The sequence below is a fragment of the Mobula hypostoma genome, chromosome 12 (assembly GCF_963921235.1).
Source record: "Mobula hypostoma chromosome 12, sMobHyp1.1, whole genome shotgun sequence".
Classification (NCBI taxonomy): domain Eukaryota; kingdom Metazoa; phylum Chordata; class Chondrichthyes; order Myliobatiformes; family Myliobatidae; genus Mobula; species Mobula hypostoma.
Genome location: NC_086108.1, coordinates 40,253,065 through 40,272,656, shown reverse-complemented (window position 1 = coordinate 40,272,656; position 19,592 = coordinate 40,253,065). Strand labels below are relative to the sequence as shown.

The 19,592-nt window shown below is 39.9% G+C and overlaps 1 protein-coding gene across 7 annotated transcripts in view; it reads right to left on the bottom strand.

The window, feature by feature from the left end:
• ptprc (protein tyrosine phosphatase receptor type C) overlaps positions 1-19,592 on the bottom strand; it is a 298,428-nt gene that overhangs the window by 178,523 nt on the left and 100,313 nt on the right. For 6 of the 7 annotated variants that reach the window (XM_063063877.1, XM_063063882.1, XM_063063881.1 and 3 more), the window contains exons 1-2: positions 11,129-11,244; positions 10,913-11,038 (exon numbers count right to left, since the gene is read on the bottom strand). In XM_063063877.1, coding sequence (XP_062919947.1) covers positions 10,913-10,985 — 73 coding nt within the window. In that variant the 5' untranslated portion in view covers positions 10,986-11,038; positions 11,129-11,244. Of the gene's footprint in view, positions 1-10,912; positions 11,039-11,128; positions 11,245-19,592 lie in introns of those variants that run through there. The other variant, XM_063063878.1, reaches the window with a different exon arrangement.

Here is a 19,592-nt window from a genome sequence, read left to right as displayed (position 1 = left end):
AAAAGCCCCAGTGGTAATGTACGAAACCCAACAGTCATTTTGCTCAGAGCAAACAACAAATAGTAATCACCAAACAATCTTTCTTTTTGTGATGTTGTTGAAGGGATACCAGGGATGATTATTCTATCTTCAAAATCCTGAAATAGGATCTATCATGCTCACAGGAGGGGGCAAACATTAACTTGGTTTAATATCTCTACTGAAAGGCCGCACCTTTAGCAGGGCAACACTCCCTGAAGCTCCAGCATTGAAGTCAGATACTCAAGACTCTGCATCTAATCCTCAGTCCAATCTTCTGGCTCAGAAACGATAGTTTCACTAATGCGGCCACAAGCAGACACCACACGATGAAGTGATATTGGACATTTGAGTTAGAAGTTTATGGGTGTTCTTGTTTTTGTTTTCATTTTAGATTTCTTTTGAGGTTCAGCATCTGAGATCCCTGGATTTGTACAGTTGATTATTTTTGTTGTAGATCTGGGCATCCATTTTGTTTTGTTTCAATGTGCTAGATTTATCGTGTCATCTTATCTAAAGTAACAGATTAGCACCATATTCGGCTGTAATTCAATTTTTTAAATGGATTAGGGAAAAACTTCACCAACATACAATATCTATTAATCTTAATAAATTCCTTAGATTAATAGAAGCAGTGGAAAATGCAGTATTCTAGTAACATTTATTTAAATGTCTTTATCAATGGATAACAGCCACAGTGTTTCATAGGAGCATTATCAAAAACATCAGACAACAAGTCACATAACAAGATGAAAACAATGAAAAAATATCTGGAAATATCCATAGGTCAGAAAGGAAGAGAATTAATATGTCAAGTCAGAAAAAAATATTCAAATCTGGAACAAGTGATGGGCTTTACATAATATTCTCACTATCCACAGAGATCTGCAAGCCTGAGTAAATAGAAATACAGGCACAAGAGTAGCTCATCTGGGCTGTTCTACATTCTATATGATCTGAGACCCATTCCATTCATCAATCCATGTAAAGTACCTCTTAATGCCTTTTATCCATCAATATATAATTTAAATCCATCAATCTTTGTTTTAAAATTAACAATTCAAATAACATTAATTATCATTTATGGAAGGATGCTCCAAAGATCTACCACAATTGCATTTAGAAAGCTTGACTCCTGAAAAACTAGATCTTAATTTGTATGCACTGCCTCACTGGCTCCTTGATAAATGGAAAGTTTCCCTCTACTTGCCTGATTTTTCCCTTTTCATTCAAATTAATATCTAATGTTCTGAGTTTTAGAAATGCTTGAAAAGCTCAAACCACATTCTCTATTTTCATAGACCAACCAAGATATTTTAATAAATCCCTCATAAACTTCAGAAGTATAGTCAAATTAAAGGTTTAATGGAATCATCTATGGTTCCTAACACAAGGGTATGTAATTGGTAAGAGCACATGTACTAAACAAATATTTCTCTCATTTATTGTGGGATCTTGGATTACTGGAGCTTCATAATCCATAGAATATCTATGAGCTGCCCCAGTATCCTTGACAGAATATATCCATCAACATGGTAACTAATCATTCCTTGGATTACTGTCTGCGATCTTACAATTGAAATTTGGCTCTATTTGCCTGGATAACAGCGTGACAATTTTGCATCATTATTAAGCTCTCACATGACCGGCAAAATCTATTCAGTTATAATTAGAACATCACAAAAAATGAGTGGCAATATTGTCAGTTTTCTTTCTCCAGCAGTCATTCCCACCATTACAAATCAACTTAATACACTTAGAGTAACTCTGGAGAAATGTTAGCTGCAATACTTATTACAGAGTGGCACAGTGGTACAATAGTTGGTCCTGCTGCTGCCATGCCAGCGACCCAGGATTAATGGGATTCTTTACGTGTGGAGCTGGCAAAACCTTTCTGTGACCACATAGGTTTTCCTGGGTGCTTTGGTTTCTTCCCATATTCCAACAAAATGCTGGTTGGTAAGTGGACAGGCAGGTGGCAGGGGGATCAGGAATGCTGGGCATGTGGGAGAGAATAAGTTATGAAGTATGGGATGGATTGGAATAGTCTGAGAAATGGCATAGACTAAAAAAAGGGTTGAATGATTTACTGCTATGTTTCATTATTAGTTTGACTCTAATATGAATAAATGACACAGTTGCTGCAGGTGATTATTTGAGTGGATTTTCTGATTACTGAGGAATAATGATAAATAACACGATGGTCTCAACAACAGATAGCTGAGGTGGACGAAGTGTGCAAAGAGTCCTGTCATATTAGCAAGCAATCCATCAGAAGATTCATTAATTCATCTTATTATTTACATGAAATCCCTTTACTATAGCGTAATCAAGGCTTGGGATTTCCTCCCACACATGTTCCCCCTGTACTCATCTTAAAAATAAACATCTTAAAGAGATGATTTAATCTGCATTCCTTCACTTTCATTTCAGAATGGCAGAAGTCAGTTTGATTCCAACACAACTGAATTCACAGGAGACCTCCTTATCTGAAATTATGGGCATGGGCCTACTCCTAACAGTCCTAGTAAGTAGAGAGAAGAACTCCAGTTACTGAATACTGCACTGACATCCTGTAGAGTTCCTACAAAACCAAAATGGGTCCGTTTACAATAATAGTGAAGAGTGGGGGACCTGGGATCAGAGTGTTAATTTAGTTGGGTGATGGAAATGGAATGACAAAAGCAGACTAGTTCTTTCCAGTAGGGTCAATAACTAAAACACAGTCTTTATTATAGGAACATTCAGTTGATCTATTCATTGGATGGAAATAGCAGTGATACAAATGGGTTGCTTCATAGCATGAATCATTGAGTACAGAGAACACACATAGCTGCTACCTAAAGAATTCATATAAAATTTACAGGGTAAAACAAATCCAGTCCTTTCCAGAATCCATTAAGTAGATCATATGCCAACCAACTATAGTGACAATATGACTGTATTTCAGCTAAAGAACAAGTGTATAAGTTAACAATATGTGGTGAACTTAAAAAGCATTGGAGTTGAATGCATGTGTTCAAGACCACTTCCTTCATTGTGATCAGCTGTTCCATCAAAAAAAAATTTATCTTATCACCCACAAAAAATTAACACCTATAGTTAATGTTTTGCTTTGATCTTTCTTCAGTTCTCCATGAAAAGCAGCACAATGAATAGGTGTAAATGTTTTCAATGCAACTTCCACACATGGAAGTGGAATTCAAATGTCAATCAGCAAAGATGTCATTTATTTAAAAGGATCTAATGGTGGGGCAGGTCAAAACAGCGAATCGCCTGCTCCTGTTTCCAAATTTTCTAAACTTCTATTCAAAGACTATTTAAGTTAATTCATAGCAAGAAAACAAAATGGTAGAGCACAATACCAAACTTCCTGTAACATGGAGGCAGCAGAACAACAGAAGGCAGACAGGAGGAAGGACAGTATATCAGAGTAGTCATGTCAAAAGCTTGTGGTTGTCAATCCTGACCCTAAAGCATGGTCCTGATGAAGGGCAACACGCATAAAAGTTGCTGGTGAATGCAGCAGGCCAGGCAGCATCTCTAGGAAGAGGTGCAGTCGACGTTTCAGGCCGAGACCCTTCGTCAGGACTAACTGAAGGAAGAGTGAGTAAGGGATTTGAAAGTGGGAGGGGAAGGGGGAGATGCAAAATGATAGGAGAAGACAGGAGGGGGAGGGATGGAGCCAAGAGCTGGACAGGTGATAGGCAAAAGGGATACGAGAGGATCATGGGACAGGAGGTCCGGGAAGAAAGATGGGGGGGGGGGACCCAGTGGCTTGAAACATCTATTGTTTATTCATTTCCATAGATGCTGCCTGGCCTGCTGAGTTCCTCCTACATTTTGTGTGTGTGTGCAAGTTTGCACTAAGACTTGGGTTAGTTTTGGGGTGAAAGCATTTTCTAGCCTTAGAGTCACCTCCAAAACTACTTTGCTCAATAGTAATGACATCAAGGGATAGTACCTTGCTCTCAACAATAAAGTGCTAGTTAACTAGTTCTCTAATTGCCTATTTAATATTGAATTTGTGCTTTGAGATGATTAAGAAACAATCCGTGTTGCAAATTCATATTGGGGTTATCCACTTGAGAAATAAATAAAGCAATATTTCCCTTCAGAAAGTCATAACTTTTGGGGATTATTTTCCTCAAAGGGCAGTGCAAGCAGAGTTACAAATCTATGTCAAGATGTTTATATAGGATAACAGCAAACCTGATTTTGGGCAATTGTATTGCAGTTAAAAAAAGTTGGAAGTTTAATTTCCATCTCTGCATTAATTTAGTTCATCCTGGACAGAAGTCATAATAGGACCTCTGCAATGGATTAGAAAAGGAAACAAAAATGTTTCCTGCTCCTGATCGTCAAAGCAAGACTTTCAATAGTACAGTTTAAATGAGGATCTGACGGTTCAGATAAAGACCACAGTCATATAGTATGAGGCTAATCTTTCACCAAAGTACTAAGCATGTTTTCATTATTTCCATCAGAAGAAGATGAAGAAAAACGTAAAACAGGTCACTAATTCATGGAGCAGCCTCCTAGCTACAATGGTAGACTAGGTTCAGTCTCAGCATCAGAAAATTCACTAATAAAAATTAGCCTTTCGACCAACGTACCCGTGTACAATAACCATCTCTGAGGAGAGTAACAATGCATCAGAATAGGAAAGGAGAACATTACTTGGCTTCTCCTTCATGAACCTGCCACTGCTAAGAGAAATAAATCTTCCATGTGTCATGCCAAGGCATGTTCTTTTTCTGGGAAATAAAAGTTTGACACTCAGTTGCCTTCTTGCAATGGCAGTTTCTATCACTTGATTATGCAAAACACCAACAGTAACTGCAAAGAAATTGCATTGATTTGCAGTTTAAGCCAGCAGGCCCATTACCCAAGACTCTTTCCTCATCTCAGTCAATCAACAAATAGTCTTATTCCCTCATCTATGCTCTCTTAGATTCAACTTAAATGTGCTAATGCTGCAGCTCGCCCAAACTACTCCCTGTGGTGGTATGTTCCACATTCTTATTGCTTTCTGGGTAAAGATGTGTATTTCGAATTTCCCCATTTTATTTTTGCAACTGTCTTACAATGATGGCATTTAGGTTTGTTCTTTCCCACAAGAGGAAGCTTCACTCTGCCTCCCATGTCATAACTTTAGAGACCTCTACTTTGTCACCCTTCAACCTTTATTTTTCAAGAACAAATAATCCCACTCTCATCATCCTTTCCCAACAGATGCAACTGGAATTTTGCTTGGAAAGGAAAAGTAAATCTTGCGGTCTATCTCGTGCCTCTAAATCCTTTTCATGACAATACAAGTAGTATCCCAAGCATGATCTGGCTAAAGTTTGTAAGGTTTAGGATATTCTCAGAAGGTTTGGTTTTAAATAAAGACCAGTAAAGCTTGGGACATGTCAGATAAATGTGCTAAGATAAAAGTTGCCTTTTAAAAATGTTCCTAATTACCTGAAACTTAAGCTGGCAGAAATAAAATAAAACTGCTGAACCTTCCCAATTCCTTAATTTATTCAAAACTTAGACTTCAGTAAAAAAAAATGCAAATCCTCCATTACTAAATCTCCCTTATGACTAATTTGTCAAAATGGCTTACTTCTTTTTTCCAGAATATGTCAGTTGACTGTTTTATAGTTGCCTCACTTCAGACCACGCCACAGCCCTAACCACAAGGAAGAAGATTGAGAGTCCATTTTCTACCACACAGTCCTTATTTGATTGTGTGGCATTGAACAGGCACCACTGCCAAAAGCTTCAGCACTACAAACAACTTACAAAAAATTATTTGGGCATCCAAAACCAGGAAAAAAAAGCGAGTCAATAAAGAATCTGAAACTATTAAATCCCAATGCATATCTTGATGGCTCACTTCAAAATTGAAGGGATTTGAGTTAATTATTCATTTCATTCTAAGTGAATTGGCCCAGTGTATACAATGCATTAAGGGATAGTTTAACAAACCTCATGGCTAACATTCCTATTTGCAAGAACTTCAAATTAATATTCTTTCTTTAGATCTGAAAATATATCCAACATCTCATCCATTGAGATCATTCCAACTATCTCCAAATATTTTTCCCAATTGCACAGGAGTATGCCTCAACTAAAACAGGGTGTAAGTCAGCAGAAATAATTAAAGTACAACTATCAACATCCGTATTTCATCTTTGTACTTGACAACTTATGTCTCGGTTCATTTAGCCAGCTTGCGCATCAGGTATGGAATGCACAGGGACCAGCAATCAGGGAAGCCTGAGAATCTTAAACACAACTCTACATTTTCCATAAACATTTTTTTCCAAACAAACAGAAAATAGAGATGACAGCAATGAGAATAAGACCTTTGCAATAAGCCTTCCATGTAAATTGGCAACTAAACAGCAGCAGCATAATAATATTTTCTTGCTGTGCCTGGTGGCAATATTGAGAGTCACGCCTTTATCAAACAGGTGTAATTGGAAAACGCTCACATTTCAGAGCTGAAATGTGTCTAATTTTGTAGGCAGTTGATTAGACAGAGCTTCATGCACACTCAAACAAGAGGAGAATTGGGCACTTCGTATCTGTGTGCCTAACATATTCACACCCAAAATTCCACCTTTACTTATCTGATTTACGTGGTTTGCACACAGGTTACATGTCTCTCTCAGTGTATGCAAGTTCATGTCCCAATGTTTTTAAAACCTTGACACTGGACCAACAGCTTGGCAGTTATAAAGATTGCAGTGAAAGCTGTAATGTTTTATCTTCAATGGTAAATTTACAGTATGCTGTGGAGTCTTCCAGAACTAACATTTGGTAAAACATACAGAGCACTTAGACATGATCTTAGTTTTTATCAAGGCAACCCTGGAGTAGTAAGAAGCCCTTTATAATATTGAATTCTTGCAACATATATCATGACTATATATTTACAAATTTAGGATAACAAAAGAGACTTTAACTTGAAGATATCAGATGTGTGGAATGAAAGCTGCTGGGCAAGTAGACAGAAATATAAGCTATTATTCTGCAAAGAGGATTTGAACCCCACCACTGTAGCTGGCAACTTTAAATTCAAGTAGCTCATCAAATCTGGGAATAAAAAAGTAACATGGAACTGACTAGGAAATTACCAGTTTGTTATTAAATGCAGTAATGGTTTATTAATGTTTTTTCCCCCAGGGAAATAATCCACTTCATCTCCTAACCTTGTCTATACATGGCCCCAGACACACAGTAAAGAAATTAGTCCTTAACTTATGGCCTAGCCAGCCACTCGATTTAAGGGAAATTAGGAATGGAAAATAACTGCTGGCCTTTCCACTGATTCCCACATCACCTAGGTTAACAATATGTGCAACAAGTCCCATACACAGCTAGTGAAATAAAAAGCTTTTATCACTGCAACCGAATAGCTTTCAGTACCTTTTGAGAACATCCATTAATCAATGGATTGAACGAAACAAAAGCACACTAACCATTTCTACATCTTTCAATTCAGGTAATTGCTTGCTGGATATGTCCAAAATTTTCAGTATAGTTTTACTGTTGTTAAGCTACATTGAATAAAACACTTAGCTTCAAATGATTAACTTAATGTATGCCATTGGTGTCAGCCTAATCTGTATGGCATCACAGATTGACACTGACTTGCCTTTAATTTTATGCTATACTTTTTGCCAGGTCACAATACATGGCTCACAATGTGATAGCCATTCAGCTTCCTCGGGTGATAGTCATTTGAGAAATCATTATATATTTAGAGACGCAGCATAGTTAAGTGACACTTCTGGCCCAAAAAGCCAATGCTGCTCAAATACACCATGTAACCAAACAACCTACTAACTTCTACAGTCAGCTTTGGAACGTAGGAGGAAACCAGAGCAAACCCCCATGGTTACAGAGAGTATATTCAAACTCCTTACTGACAGCAGTGGAATTGAATCTGAATCTATGGAATAAATACAAAGGAATTAGCTTCCGTAAGGGTAACATGGGACTTTTAGTCCATGACAAGGCTGTAAACTTCCTGAGTGATTTAAGTAATTTTATATATTGCATGTGTAAACCTCATGCCCATTGGTGCTCAGTAAAACCCCAGAAATGAATAATGGTATGGACACCAGATCAAGATTTTAAAATTATGTTAGATAAATTCATTCAGTGTTGCATCTGTGATCTGCTTGCTTGCTTTCTGAATGCCAGGAAGCCATTTGTCAGAGTTCTCTTCTGGTGAAACTGGCTACGTTTTTTTTCCATGTAGTCGGCGGAACTCGCTAGGGCAGTCTACAAAGTTGCACCATCTAGTGGTTCAAGTTATGTGATGGGCTTTTCCTTCCTCTTTCTTCGTCTATCTAAGTGCTGGCTCCTTTTAATGTGAATGTATGAACGAGTCTCAAATTCTGGGGACCTTAGTGTGGAGAATTTATTGTTGCTGCAAAGTAGCTAATCATGAGTGCATATCTAGCTTTGTCAAACAAAAGAGGAGGCTTGATTGGTGAATGGACTATATCTATCTTGAGTCCCAATGCTTCAGACTGTAACCCACTTATCTCCTTACATGTTAAGACTGTCTGTGAGGCTCCATTTTATTTCTGATAAATCAAAGCTGGAATCCCTGAACTTGTGTGATAAGTGAATATATCATAATCCACTGGATCTAGTAATGCACCAATAGCAGAGTGGGCCTACAGAGTTATGTTAAAAAATTTGAATTCATGATATAAGACCCATCAAGTATCAACATTTGTTGATCCAATATCCTTCATGCATAAGCCTATGTTCAGCTGCACCTACATGAGAAACAATGAAGAGGTTCAAGCATGCCTTAATCCTCAGCGCAGGAATTACAAGAGTTCCTATTCCAGGGGCTTGCACACCTGAGATCAGCAGTCACCGCAGTGCAGTCCTGAGGGAAGGCTGCACTGTTATAGATGCCAGCTTCAGGATACAAAACTGAATCAAAGTGGGATCTGCTCTCTCAGGTAGATTGCTATTGCAAAGCAGTTGTGCCTTAGCTAGGTACATTCAGTAATAGAGGCTGTTTAGCCATTCTTACTGAAATTCCTTTCTTTGGGACCTGTGCCATCTGACCTCCACGGCCAACCTTTCCCCATCCCATCTGATGTTGAAAGACTGCTGCAATTTCATTCTTTTTGGTGTATTTTTGCCTCCTATCCACCACAGCCAACCTTTCCCCATCCCATCTGATGTCCAGCCATTGTCCCACACTCGTAAAATGCTCAGGAATATTACTATGCAGCAGGTGCACATACAGTAGTTCTAAGTTTGAACAAGAAGTCTGTATGGGCATGAAAGCATGGGTATTGGTGACCAGATTACAACTGGAAATGCACATGGAAACTGAGATGTCCGCTGGCCGTTGCAGTCTCTTGAATTCAGTTGCTTGTAATGTGCTTTGGGATACCTTGAGATAATGTAAATGGCTTTTAAAAAACATATTTCTCCATGTTGTCAGAAAATGACAGCTTGAGAATACCTTGGGGATAACAGAGGGATGACTATTTGCAGGGGACTATATCTGTTTATGGGACACAAGCTGCACATAGCAATCCAGTGGTGAAAAGGTACCCGTCTTTTAGTTTTTAGGTGTGATACCAACACTTCCTTCTGAAATGCTCAATTCTGAAATTCTGTTCTTTGCCTTACATTCAAAATGTAATATACAATATACAATAACCATGTAAAAAATCCCCAAAACTGAAGGCGTAATTCAAGGAAGTTAGTTGTTTACTAGAACAAACAACCCGAGATAAGAAGAGTAGCAGATAACATCAGCAGCAAAGAATAAAACATTGTTTCATATTCTTTACAAGTGGTGCAAAATTCTGCATGTCCAGAAAGTACACCAATCAATGGCGTCCTTCCATCCAAACCAAAATCTCGTTGCTTCATCTACACGTATAGTTAAGAATATGGTCCCATTTAATGATATTTTTGGTTTAATATTTGTCAGTTTTGCAATTACACTTGATGTGCTAATATTCTACAAATTCATAGAAAAAAAATTGGAGAATATGCTTTGATATTACAGCTCACAAAAAAGAACATAAAAATGTGACACCTTGCTTACTGATAAAAGACTTAATAATGACCAAAAAGTGATATTTTTGTTCAAACAGAATCCGAAACTGACTAAATACCCTCTGAAACAGAAATATTTTCTCAACTGTACGGGTAAAATTGAGTTACACATGGTTCTAAATTTGATCAACCAGCTCACATAGACACAAATGCCACTAATGACTATATAAAATGTAATCATTACTGAATAAAATCAAAATTCAATGCTGTACATGTCTTCCAATTCACACTGAGATAACACTTCAGTATATCCAGAAAGAACAATATACTTGAAAATATACTTGAAAAGTTAAAATTTCATTGAACGTGCAAAGTGCCATAATCTTAAGCAACTGAAAAACCATCCCGCAGAGGTGTTCATCCGATGATACAAGTCACAATCATCCTTGGAATTTATTATACATTATGTTTAAATAAGCTAATTGTCCCAACTGTATTCTGGAAGGTTGTAAGTCCCTACTATAAGCAAGAAAAAAAATCACACCTTTGAAACAATTGCTCAATAACAGGGAAACTATTTGATTCTACACTAAAGAGGGGGTTTCTCCAACAGCTATATTTCTCTCCAAAATTAATATATTTTTCTAATAATTAATAGGAAAGTGTTTCATACAAATTTAATACTATATTATGTTTTGGGGCAAGGATAATTTCAGTTTGTCATATTACACATCATTAACTTAGAAAGCAAAATATCTTTTCACCCGTTAATCATTGACATTTACTAATATAAAATTAAAACGTTTATGGCGAAGATATATACACTGTTAATGAGAGAAAGACATTATTTTACCTTGAGCTTCAACTGTGGCACCAAATAGTGCTGCGGCAAGAGCCAAGTATTTCAAACAGGCAAACTTGCCCATGTTTTAAATCAGGTGGTGATCGGCTCTGGCTGGGACGTTAATCACCATACGTCCTGTCGAGAAACAACACAGCTTTTATTTGTGGGATGTTAACAAAAATAAATAAATAAACCTTGGATATTCGCGCTAAAGTTCAAACTAACTTAGAAGGGCGCACACGTCTGCCTTGATGGATGTTCGATGCGTGCAACTTCCTTCAAGTTTGTCAATTCCCCGAACCAGTTGTCCCTGATATACAAGTGATGTAATTCATAGCCTCTCATCGCTCTCACTATAGGTTCTCAGCACTATCTTCAGGAAGTTGCTCGCTTGTGCAAAACTATATAGAAACTTCCCCCAAGAAGCGCTTAGCGAATACGGGCGAATTAATATGCAGGTAGGTAAAGTTTACATTTGGATTGGAATTGTTCACAGTGGTCTGAGATTTATGGTGAGTATTTTATAGGGCCAATACTTCAATATCAAGTTTTATCTTATTTGAACCTGCATGCAGCAATTTTCATTCATGCTGGAGATCGAAACGGATTATTATTATTTTTAGATAAAAACTGTGTTAAATGTAGTTACCACGTTCTGTTGATATCCATTATGGTAAACTGGCAAATAGCAAACCTTTGCCCCCACCATCAATCCTATCCAAACCTTACAACTAGGATGACGTCAAATCAGAAAAGTTAATCGGATGTTTCAGGCCGGAAATACAGTCATTCAGTCAAATGGAAAAAAAAATGACAGACTGAGACAAAAAAAACCGTGATATTAAAAAAAATGTATTTTTGTTCTGTGCAGAGTTCACATGATTTCAAGCAGGTGTGACTTGTTCATTTTAACTCAATTTTAAAATAAGAACACGGGAAATAAAAGCAGGAGTTGGCCTTTCAGCTTTTCATCTTTTGAGGCTCTTCAGTGAGATCACAGCTGGCTATGATGTTATGTATTCCTCAGCCCTATAATGTGGCACCTGAATATTAAATATCAATTTCCAAGCATGCTCTTACACTTATAACCTATCACTTTGTGATCTCTGGGAAATCAGAAAGAAAACGAAAAAAAATGGAGCACCAAGAGTTCTGTCCTTTCTTTCTTCAAAGCAGATGGAAAACAATAGGAATTATCAAAATAAAAATGTTTTGAACAGTGCATCCTGAATTATTCCAATCTGGGTTACAGAAATTCACCTTGTGGTATTTATAAATATTTACAATGCAATTTGATGACTAGAATAATATATAGTCTAAAAGAATGTATGTGAGAAAAAAAATTAAACACAATACAGCAAAATCGACATTGCTGGTTTGTGAATATCCGAAGCTTTTGGATTCAAAAATATGTGGAAACAAATTGATCATCTGTCTATCCGGATAAAACAACAAAACTACTGTAAGGATTCATTAAAAGTATATACAGTATTTTCCACGGCAATACAAGCGTAACAATCCAAGTCGCCTGCCCAGGTTTCATTGAAGGTGAATGATCCATGCTGCTCTTTCACGTTAGTGGTGGGCTTACAATGCCTTACGACTCTTAGTGGTGAGAAGAAGAACAAGCTGTTTAAAGTAATACACAAAGTGCTGGAGGAACTCAGCAGGTCAGGCAGCACCTATGGAGGGAAATGAATGGTAGATATTTTTGGTCAAGACCCTTCACCTGGACTAAAGAAAGCGGGAAGATAGTAGAAAAAAGGGTAAGGGTAGGAGACAGGTGTATCCAGGTAAGGGAGGAACAAATGGAAATTTTACCAGAGCTGGAAAGTGACAAAGGGTGGGGTGTGTGGGTCATGGACAAATGGGAGGGGAAAGAGATAGGATGACGGTGCCCCGATGGGCCTGGAAGAGAGAGAAAGGGGATTGGTGGAGCAGTTCCCAGAGGCTTAAGAATTGCCACCAAGTTGGAAACTGCCCTGGCAACATATGAGGAGCTGTTCCTCTAATTATGTTGAGTCTCGATTTGGAAGTGGTCAACTGTATGCACAATTTACTAACACAGAGCAATGGTACAATTCTTGCCAATAATCCAGTTTGGCTCAACATCCTGGCTCTTCCCTGATTATGCACACCCAATTCATGGAGCCTACACATACAAACTTGGGGGATGGGCAGAATGGATTTGCTGACTGCTGCTGGGCTGCAGGCATCTTCTATGGGGTGGGAACAGCACAGGTCATTTCTGCATATCTTCACACCCTGCCATCCCAACCTCCTATCAAGCCACAACAAGTCAGCGGCTCTGGCGCGCCTACCAGAGCTGGGAGCACTGAGCGGACTCACTCAGTCAGTGAAGTTGGCTGGTGGATGCTCTTCCCGTGCCTACTTACTCTCCAGTCAAAGCTATTTCTGTGATCCTCTTTCACACAGTTATTGTTCATTTCCAATATATGACCAATTTGTGTTACTAACAGTTCTCAGGAATGGAACCCTGTCGTAACGTGGGAACCGTCTGTGCAGAGTAAGGCACAAGTTTCACAATTTTGGCAACAAATCAGCAAAAATATCCGCGATGTTAAAGTAAGAGTAGATTTCTTAAGTAACGTAGAGTGGCAATGATGTGTAATGCTGCTCAATTTCCCGCACAAGAGAAATTACTGTACATTGAGACAGGCTTGGATTTCTCAGTGCGAATGTCATGTGAAACTGAAGATCCCCAAATGACAAGCAGAATGCTGCTGCTAATCACTCCTGGAAAGGTTAGAGGCAGTGCTGATATTTGCTGAGTTTCCCCACTATTTATATTGGGGAATCTGAAGCAGAATTATGAGCACAGTAATTTCAAATGGTGATTGTAGGGCTGACAACACTACAGATATTTTTGTATCTCTTTGACAGAACATAGAAATCTACCACCCATTACAGGCCCTTCTGCCCACAATGTTGTGCTGACCATGTAACACATTCCACAACTTGCCTAGAATTTCCCTACCACATAGCCCTCTGTTTTTCTAAACTCTGTGTACCTATCTAAGAGTCTTTTAAAAGACCCTATCGTATCCGCCTCTACCACCTTCACTGGCAGTGCATTCCACATACCCAGCACTTTCTGTGTGAAAAACCTACCCCTGACATCCCCTCTGTACCTACTTCCAAGCACCTTAAAACAATGCCCCCTCATGTTAGCCATTTCAGCCCTGGGGAAAAGCCTCTGGCTATCCACACAATCAATGACTCTTATCATCTTATATACCTCTATCAATTCAACTCTCGTCCTCCATTGCTCCAAGGAGAAAACGCCGAGTTCACTCAACCTATTCTCCTAAGGCATCCTCTCCAATCCAGGCAACATCCTTGTAAATGTCCTCTGCACAGTCTCTATAGTATCCACATCCTTCCTGTAATGAGGTGACCAGAACTGAACACAGTACTCCAAGTGGGGTCTAACTAAGGTCTTATTTGGCTGCAACATTACCTCATGGATCTCGAACTCAATCCCATAGTTGATGAATGCCAACACACCATCTTAACAACATTGTCAACCTGTGCAGCAGCTTTGAGTGCCTGTGGATATGGATCCCAAGATCCCTTTGATTCTCCACACTGCCAAGAGTCTTATCATTAATATTATATTTTGTCTTCAAATTTGACCTACCAACATGAACCACTTCACACTTATCTGGGTTGAACTCCATCTGCCACTTCTCAGCCCAGTTCTGCATCCTATCAATGTCCTGCTGGAACTTCTGACAACCCTCCAGACTATCCAAAACACCCACAACTTTGTGTCATCAGCAAACTTACTAAATCGCCCTTCTACTTCTTCATCCAGGTCATTTATAAAAATCACAAAGAGGAGGGGTCCCAGAACAGATCCTTACGGAACACTGCTGGTCACCGAACTCCATGCAGAATACGAACCATCTACAACCCCCCTTTGCCTTCTGTGAGCAAGCCAATTCTGGATCCACAAAACAAGGTCTCCTTGGATCCGATGCCTCCTACTTTCTAAAGGAGCCTTGCATAGAGAACCTTATCAAATGCCTTACTGAAATCCATATGCACTACATCCACTGCTCTACCTTCATCAATGTGTTTTGTTACTTCCTCAAAGAGTTCATTCAGGCTCGTAAGGCATGACCTACCCTTGACAAAGCCATGCCAACTATCCCTAATCAGATATGTCTCTCCAAATGCTTATAAATCCTGTCTTTCAGGATCTTCTCTAACAACTAGCCCACAACTGAAGTGAGGCTCACCGATCTATAATTTCCTGGGTTATCTCTACTCCCGTTCTTGAACAAGGGAGCAACATTTGCAATCCTCCAATCCTCTGGTACTTCTCCCGTCCCTGTTGATGATGCAAAGATCATGAGCCAGGGGCTCAGCGATTTCCTCCCTCGCTTCCCATGATTCCCTGGGGTATATCTCATCCAGACCTGGAGACTTATCTAATTTAATGCTTTTTCAAAAGCTCCAGCACGTCCTCTTTCTTAATGCCTAGAGCCTGAACAGTACCTAGTTTCTTTAATCTTTCGTAAGCTTTTCTTTTCTTCTTAACTAGATTTCCTACATCCTTTGTAAACCATGATTCTTTTATCTGACCATCCTTTCTCTGCCTCAGTGGAACATACCTATGCATAACACCATGCAAATGTTCCCTGAACATTTGCCATATTTCTGCCGTGCAATTCCCTAAGAACATCTGCTCCCAATTATGATCTCAAGTTCCTGACTAATAGCATCATATTTCCCCCATCCCAATTAAATATTTTCCCAAATTGTTTCCTCCTATTCCTCTCCAGCGCGATGGTAAAGGAGATAGATTTGTGATAACTACCTCCAAAATCCTCTCCCACTGAGAGATTTGACACCTGACCAGGTTCATTTCCCAATACCAGATCAAGTACACCTCTCCTCTCGTTGGCTTATCCACATATTGCGTCAGGAAGCCTTCTTGAACACACCTAACAAACTCCACCCCATCCAAACTCCTTGTTCTAAGAGGCCAGTCAATATTATCAAAGTTAAAATCTCCCATCACAACAACCTTATTATTATCGCACTGTTCCAGAATCTGCCTCGCTATCTGCTCCTCATTGTCTCTGTTACTATTGTCTCTGTTACTAAAAACCGCGCAGTAATGATTGTCCCCATCCTGTTTCTGACTTCCACCCACACTGACTCAGTAGACAATCCCTCCATAACTTCCTACTTTTCTGCAGCCGTGACACTAACCCTGATTAGCAATGCTACACCCCCACCTCTTTTGCCTCGCTCCCTGCCTGATTTGAAACATCCAAAGCCCAGCACTCTCAGAATTCACTCCTGCCCCTGAGACATCCAAGTCTCTAATGGCCACAATGTCATAGTTCCACCTATTGATCCACACTCTAAGTTCATCTACCTTGTTTATGATACTCTTTGCATTAACATAGACACACCATCTGGCTGAGTGCATCTTTGCTCTATCATCAGCCTATCCTTCCTCACAAACTCCCTACAAGCTGTCTCTACTTGTGTGGCAACCACCCTATCCTCTGAATCTTCACTTCGGTTCCCACTCCCCTGCAAATCTAGTTTACACTCTCCCCAATAGCATTATCAAACCTCCCTCCCAAGATATTGGTTTCCCTCCAGTTCAGGTGCAACCTGTCCCACTTGTGCAGGTCACCCATTCCCCAGAAAAGGTTCCAATGATCCAAGAACTTGAAACCCTGCGCCCTGCACCATCACTTCGGCCGCTCATTCATCAGCACTATCTTCCTGTTCTGTCCTTCCGTAGCTCAGTGCACCGGGAGTAATCCAGAGATTACCACCTTGGAGGTCCTGCTCTTTAGCCTCCTTCCTAACTCCCTAAACCTACTGCGCAAGGCCCCTACCCTTCTCCTGTCTATGTCATTGGTACCAATATATATCATGACCTCCGGCTGCTCACCCTCCCCTTCCAGAATATTCTGCAACCGCTCAGAGGCATCCTGGACCCAGCATCCGAGAAGCAACTCACTATCCTGGCGTCTCTTTTGCTGCCACAGAATCTCCTATCCACCCCCATAACTATCGAGTCCCCTATGACTATTGCTCTGCCTGACTTCACCCTACCCTTCTGAGGCTCAGAGCTGACCACAGTGCTATTGGTCTGGCTGCTGCTACCTTGCCCAGACAAGTCATCTCCCTCAACAGTATCCAAAGGATTGCTTAGGGAAATGGACCCTACACTGACGTCTTTCTCCGTTTACCTCTCTTGATGGTTACCCATTTACTCGCTGAATTCTGTACTCTGGGTGTACCCACCTGCTCAGAAGTCTTATCTATCAATGTCTCTGCCTCCTGGATGATGACAGTTCATCCAATTCCAGCTCCAGCTCCTTAATGCAGTCTTTCATGAGCTGGAGTTGGCTGCACTTCCCGCAGGTGTAGTCATCAGGGAGACCATCAGATTCCATGAATTCCCACATCCTACAGGAGGAACATTCCACTGCCACATCTGCTGTTCTGCCTGCACTGTACTATGGGCAACCACAGCCAAATCAGCAATAACAAAAGGAAAAACTTACCCTTCTTACTTATTTCTAAATCTTTAATTATTTAGTTTAATAATCGTCTTAGCTGATTTGTTTAAAACTGTAATTTTGTTCATAGAAACAACACGGACAAAATGCTGGAGGAACTCAGCAGGCCGCAGGCAGCATCTATGGAAAAGAGTAAACAATCAGCATTTCAGGCTGAGACTCTTCCGCAGATCTAGAGAAAAAAGATAAGTCAGAGTAAGAATGTGGGGGAGGACAGCAAGAAATACAAGGGGCGAGGGGTGAGGTGAAGTAAAGAGCTGGGAAGTCGATTGGTGAAAGAGTTGGAGAAAGGGGAATTTTATAGAAGAGGACAGAAGGCCATGGAAGAAAGGGAAGGGTAAGGAACACCAAAGGAGGTGATGGGCAGGTAAGGAGATCAGGTGAGAGGAGGAAATGGGAATGGAATAAGGTGAGGGGAGTGTTGCATTCCAGAAGTTTGAGAAATTGATGTTCATGCCACCAGTTTGGAAGCTACCCAGACGGAATACATGGTGTTGCTCCTCCAACTTGAGAGTGGCCTCATCACAGATACAGTAGATGACTCCCTACACGACCCCCTTGTCCATTCGTCCCTCCTCACTGATCTCCCTCCTGGCACTTATCTATGTAAGTGGAACAAGTGCTACAGCTATCCCTACACCTCCTCACTCACTACCTTTCAGGACCCCAAACAGTTCTTCCAGGTGAGGTGACACTTCACCTGTTGGTCTGTTGGGTCAGCTACTGTATTTGGTTCTCCTGGTGTGGCCTCCTGTATATCGGTGAGACCTGACGTAGATTGGGAGACCCCTTTGTTGAGCACCCTTGCTCCATCCACCAGAAAAAGCAGGATTTTCCAGAGGCCACCCATTTTCATTCCACTTCCCATTCCCATTATGACATGTCAGTCCATGGCCTCCTCTACTGTCGCAATGAGGTCACACTCAGGTTGGAAAAGCAACATCTTATATTCCATCTGGGTAGCCTCCAACTTGATGACATGAACATCAATTTCTCAAACTTCCGAAAACTTCCTATTTCCCTCTCTCACCATATCTCCTCAAATGCTGTCTGACTTGCTAAGTGCTTGATATACTCTTTAAATTGAAGCCCATATCCATTGTTTGTTTTATATCTAAAAGTCTACTGTTCTCTTGAATATGTTAAGCAACTGAACCCCCACTTTCACTTGTTTAGAGGATTCCAGAAATTCACCGCTCTTCAGAAGAAATTTCTTGTCAAGTCTGTCTTGAATCATATTACCAGGGCTGAGGTGATATTGTTATAAGGAGACACTACTGTGCTGGGTTAGTTCCGATGGGCAACCGGATAAAGGGATTGCTTACTAAGACCAGAATTAAAATCAGATTTATTATCATTAGCAGATGATGTGAAATTTATTCTTTTGCAACAAATTGTGAGGATTCTTAATGATGAATGCCTCCTTCATCAGCCACCACTTCTGAAAAACGTCATTGATATGGGGAGGGTCGTGCCTGTGACAGAACTGGCCGAGTCTACAACCATCTGCAGCCTCTTTCGGTCCTGAGTACTGCGGCCTCTGCATCAGGCATTGATGTTGTTGTGTATTTAACATTTCAGTAATATTTGAGTAACATTGTAAATATATTGTTTGATTAAGCATTGTTTGTTTGTTTATTTGTCATTCAATGTTTAATGTATTATATGTACGAAGTATGTGAATGGCATACATCATTACACCACCACTTCATAAGTGCGCACCTCACTAAATGAAAGAACAAAGTGTCCATATTATCCATGTTTTTCTTTCAATTAGTTTTGGAGTTACAAAATATAACAGTGGCCACAAGTTGGTTTTAAAATGAACACAGCATGGCTACCTACCTTTTGAAACCCAGCGAGACATTCAAGTTTTTAAAAGAGTGCAGCACACTTTCTTCGCAAGGGGAGAGAAATGGTTGAGATTAAAAAAAAAGCACAGTGAGATGGTCGAGAAAAAAGAAAGACAGAAAACAGATGAAATTCATGGGTTCATAAACAGTGGGTAGTATTGGATGATAATAAACAAAAAGGGAAAAAGAAGCAGAAATGTCTGGCTACATCAGAAAAATAGAGAAGTTCGATTGCACAAAAGATAACTGGGTGATATA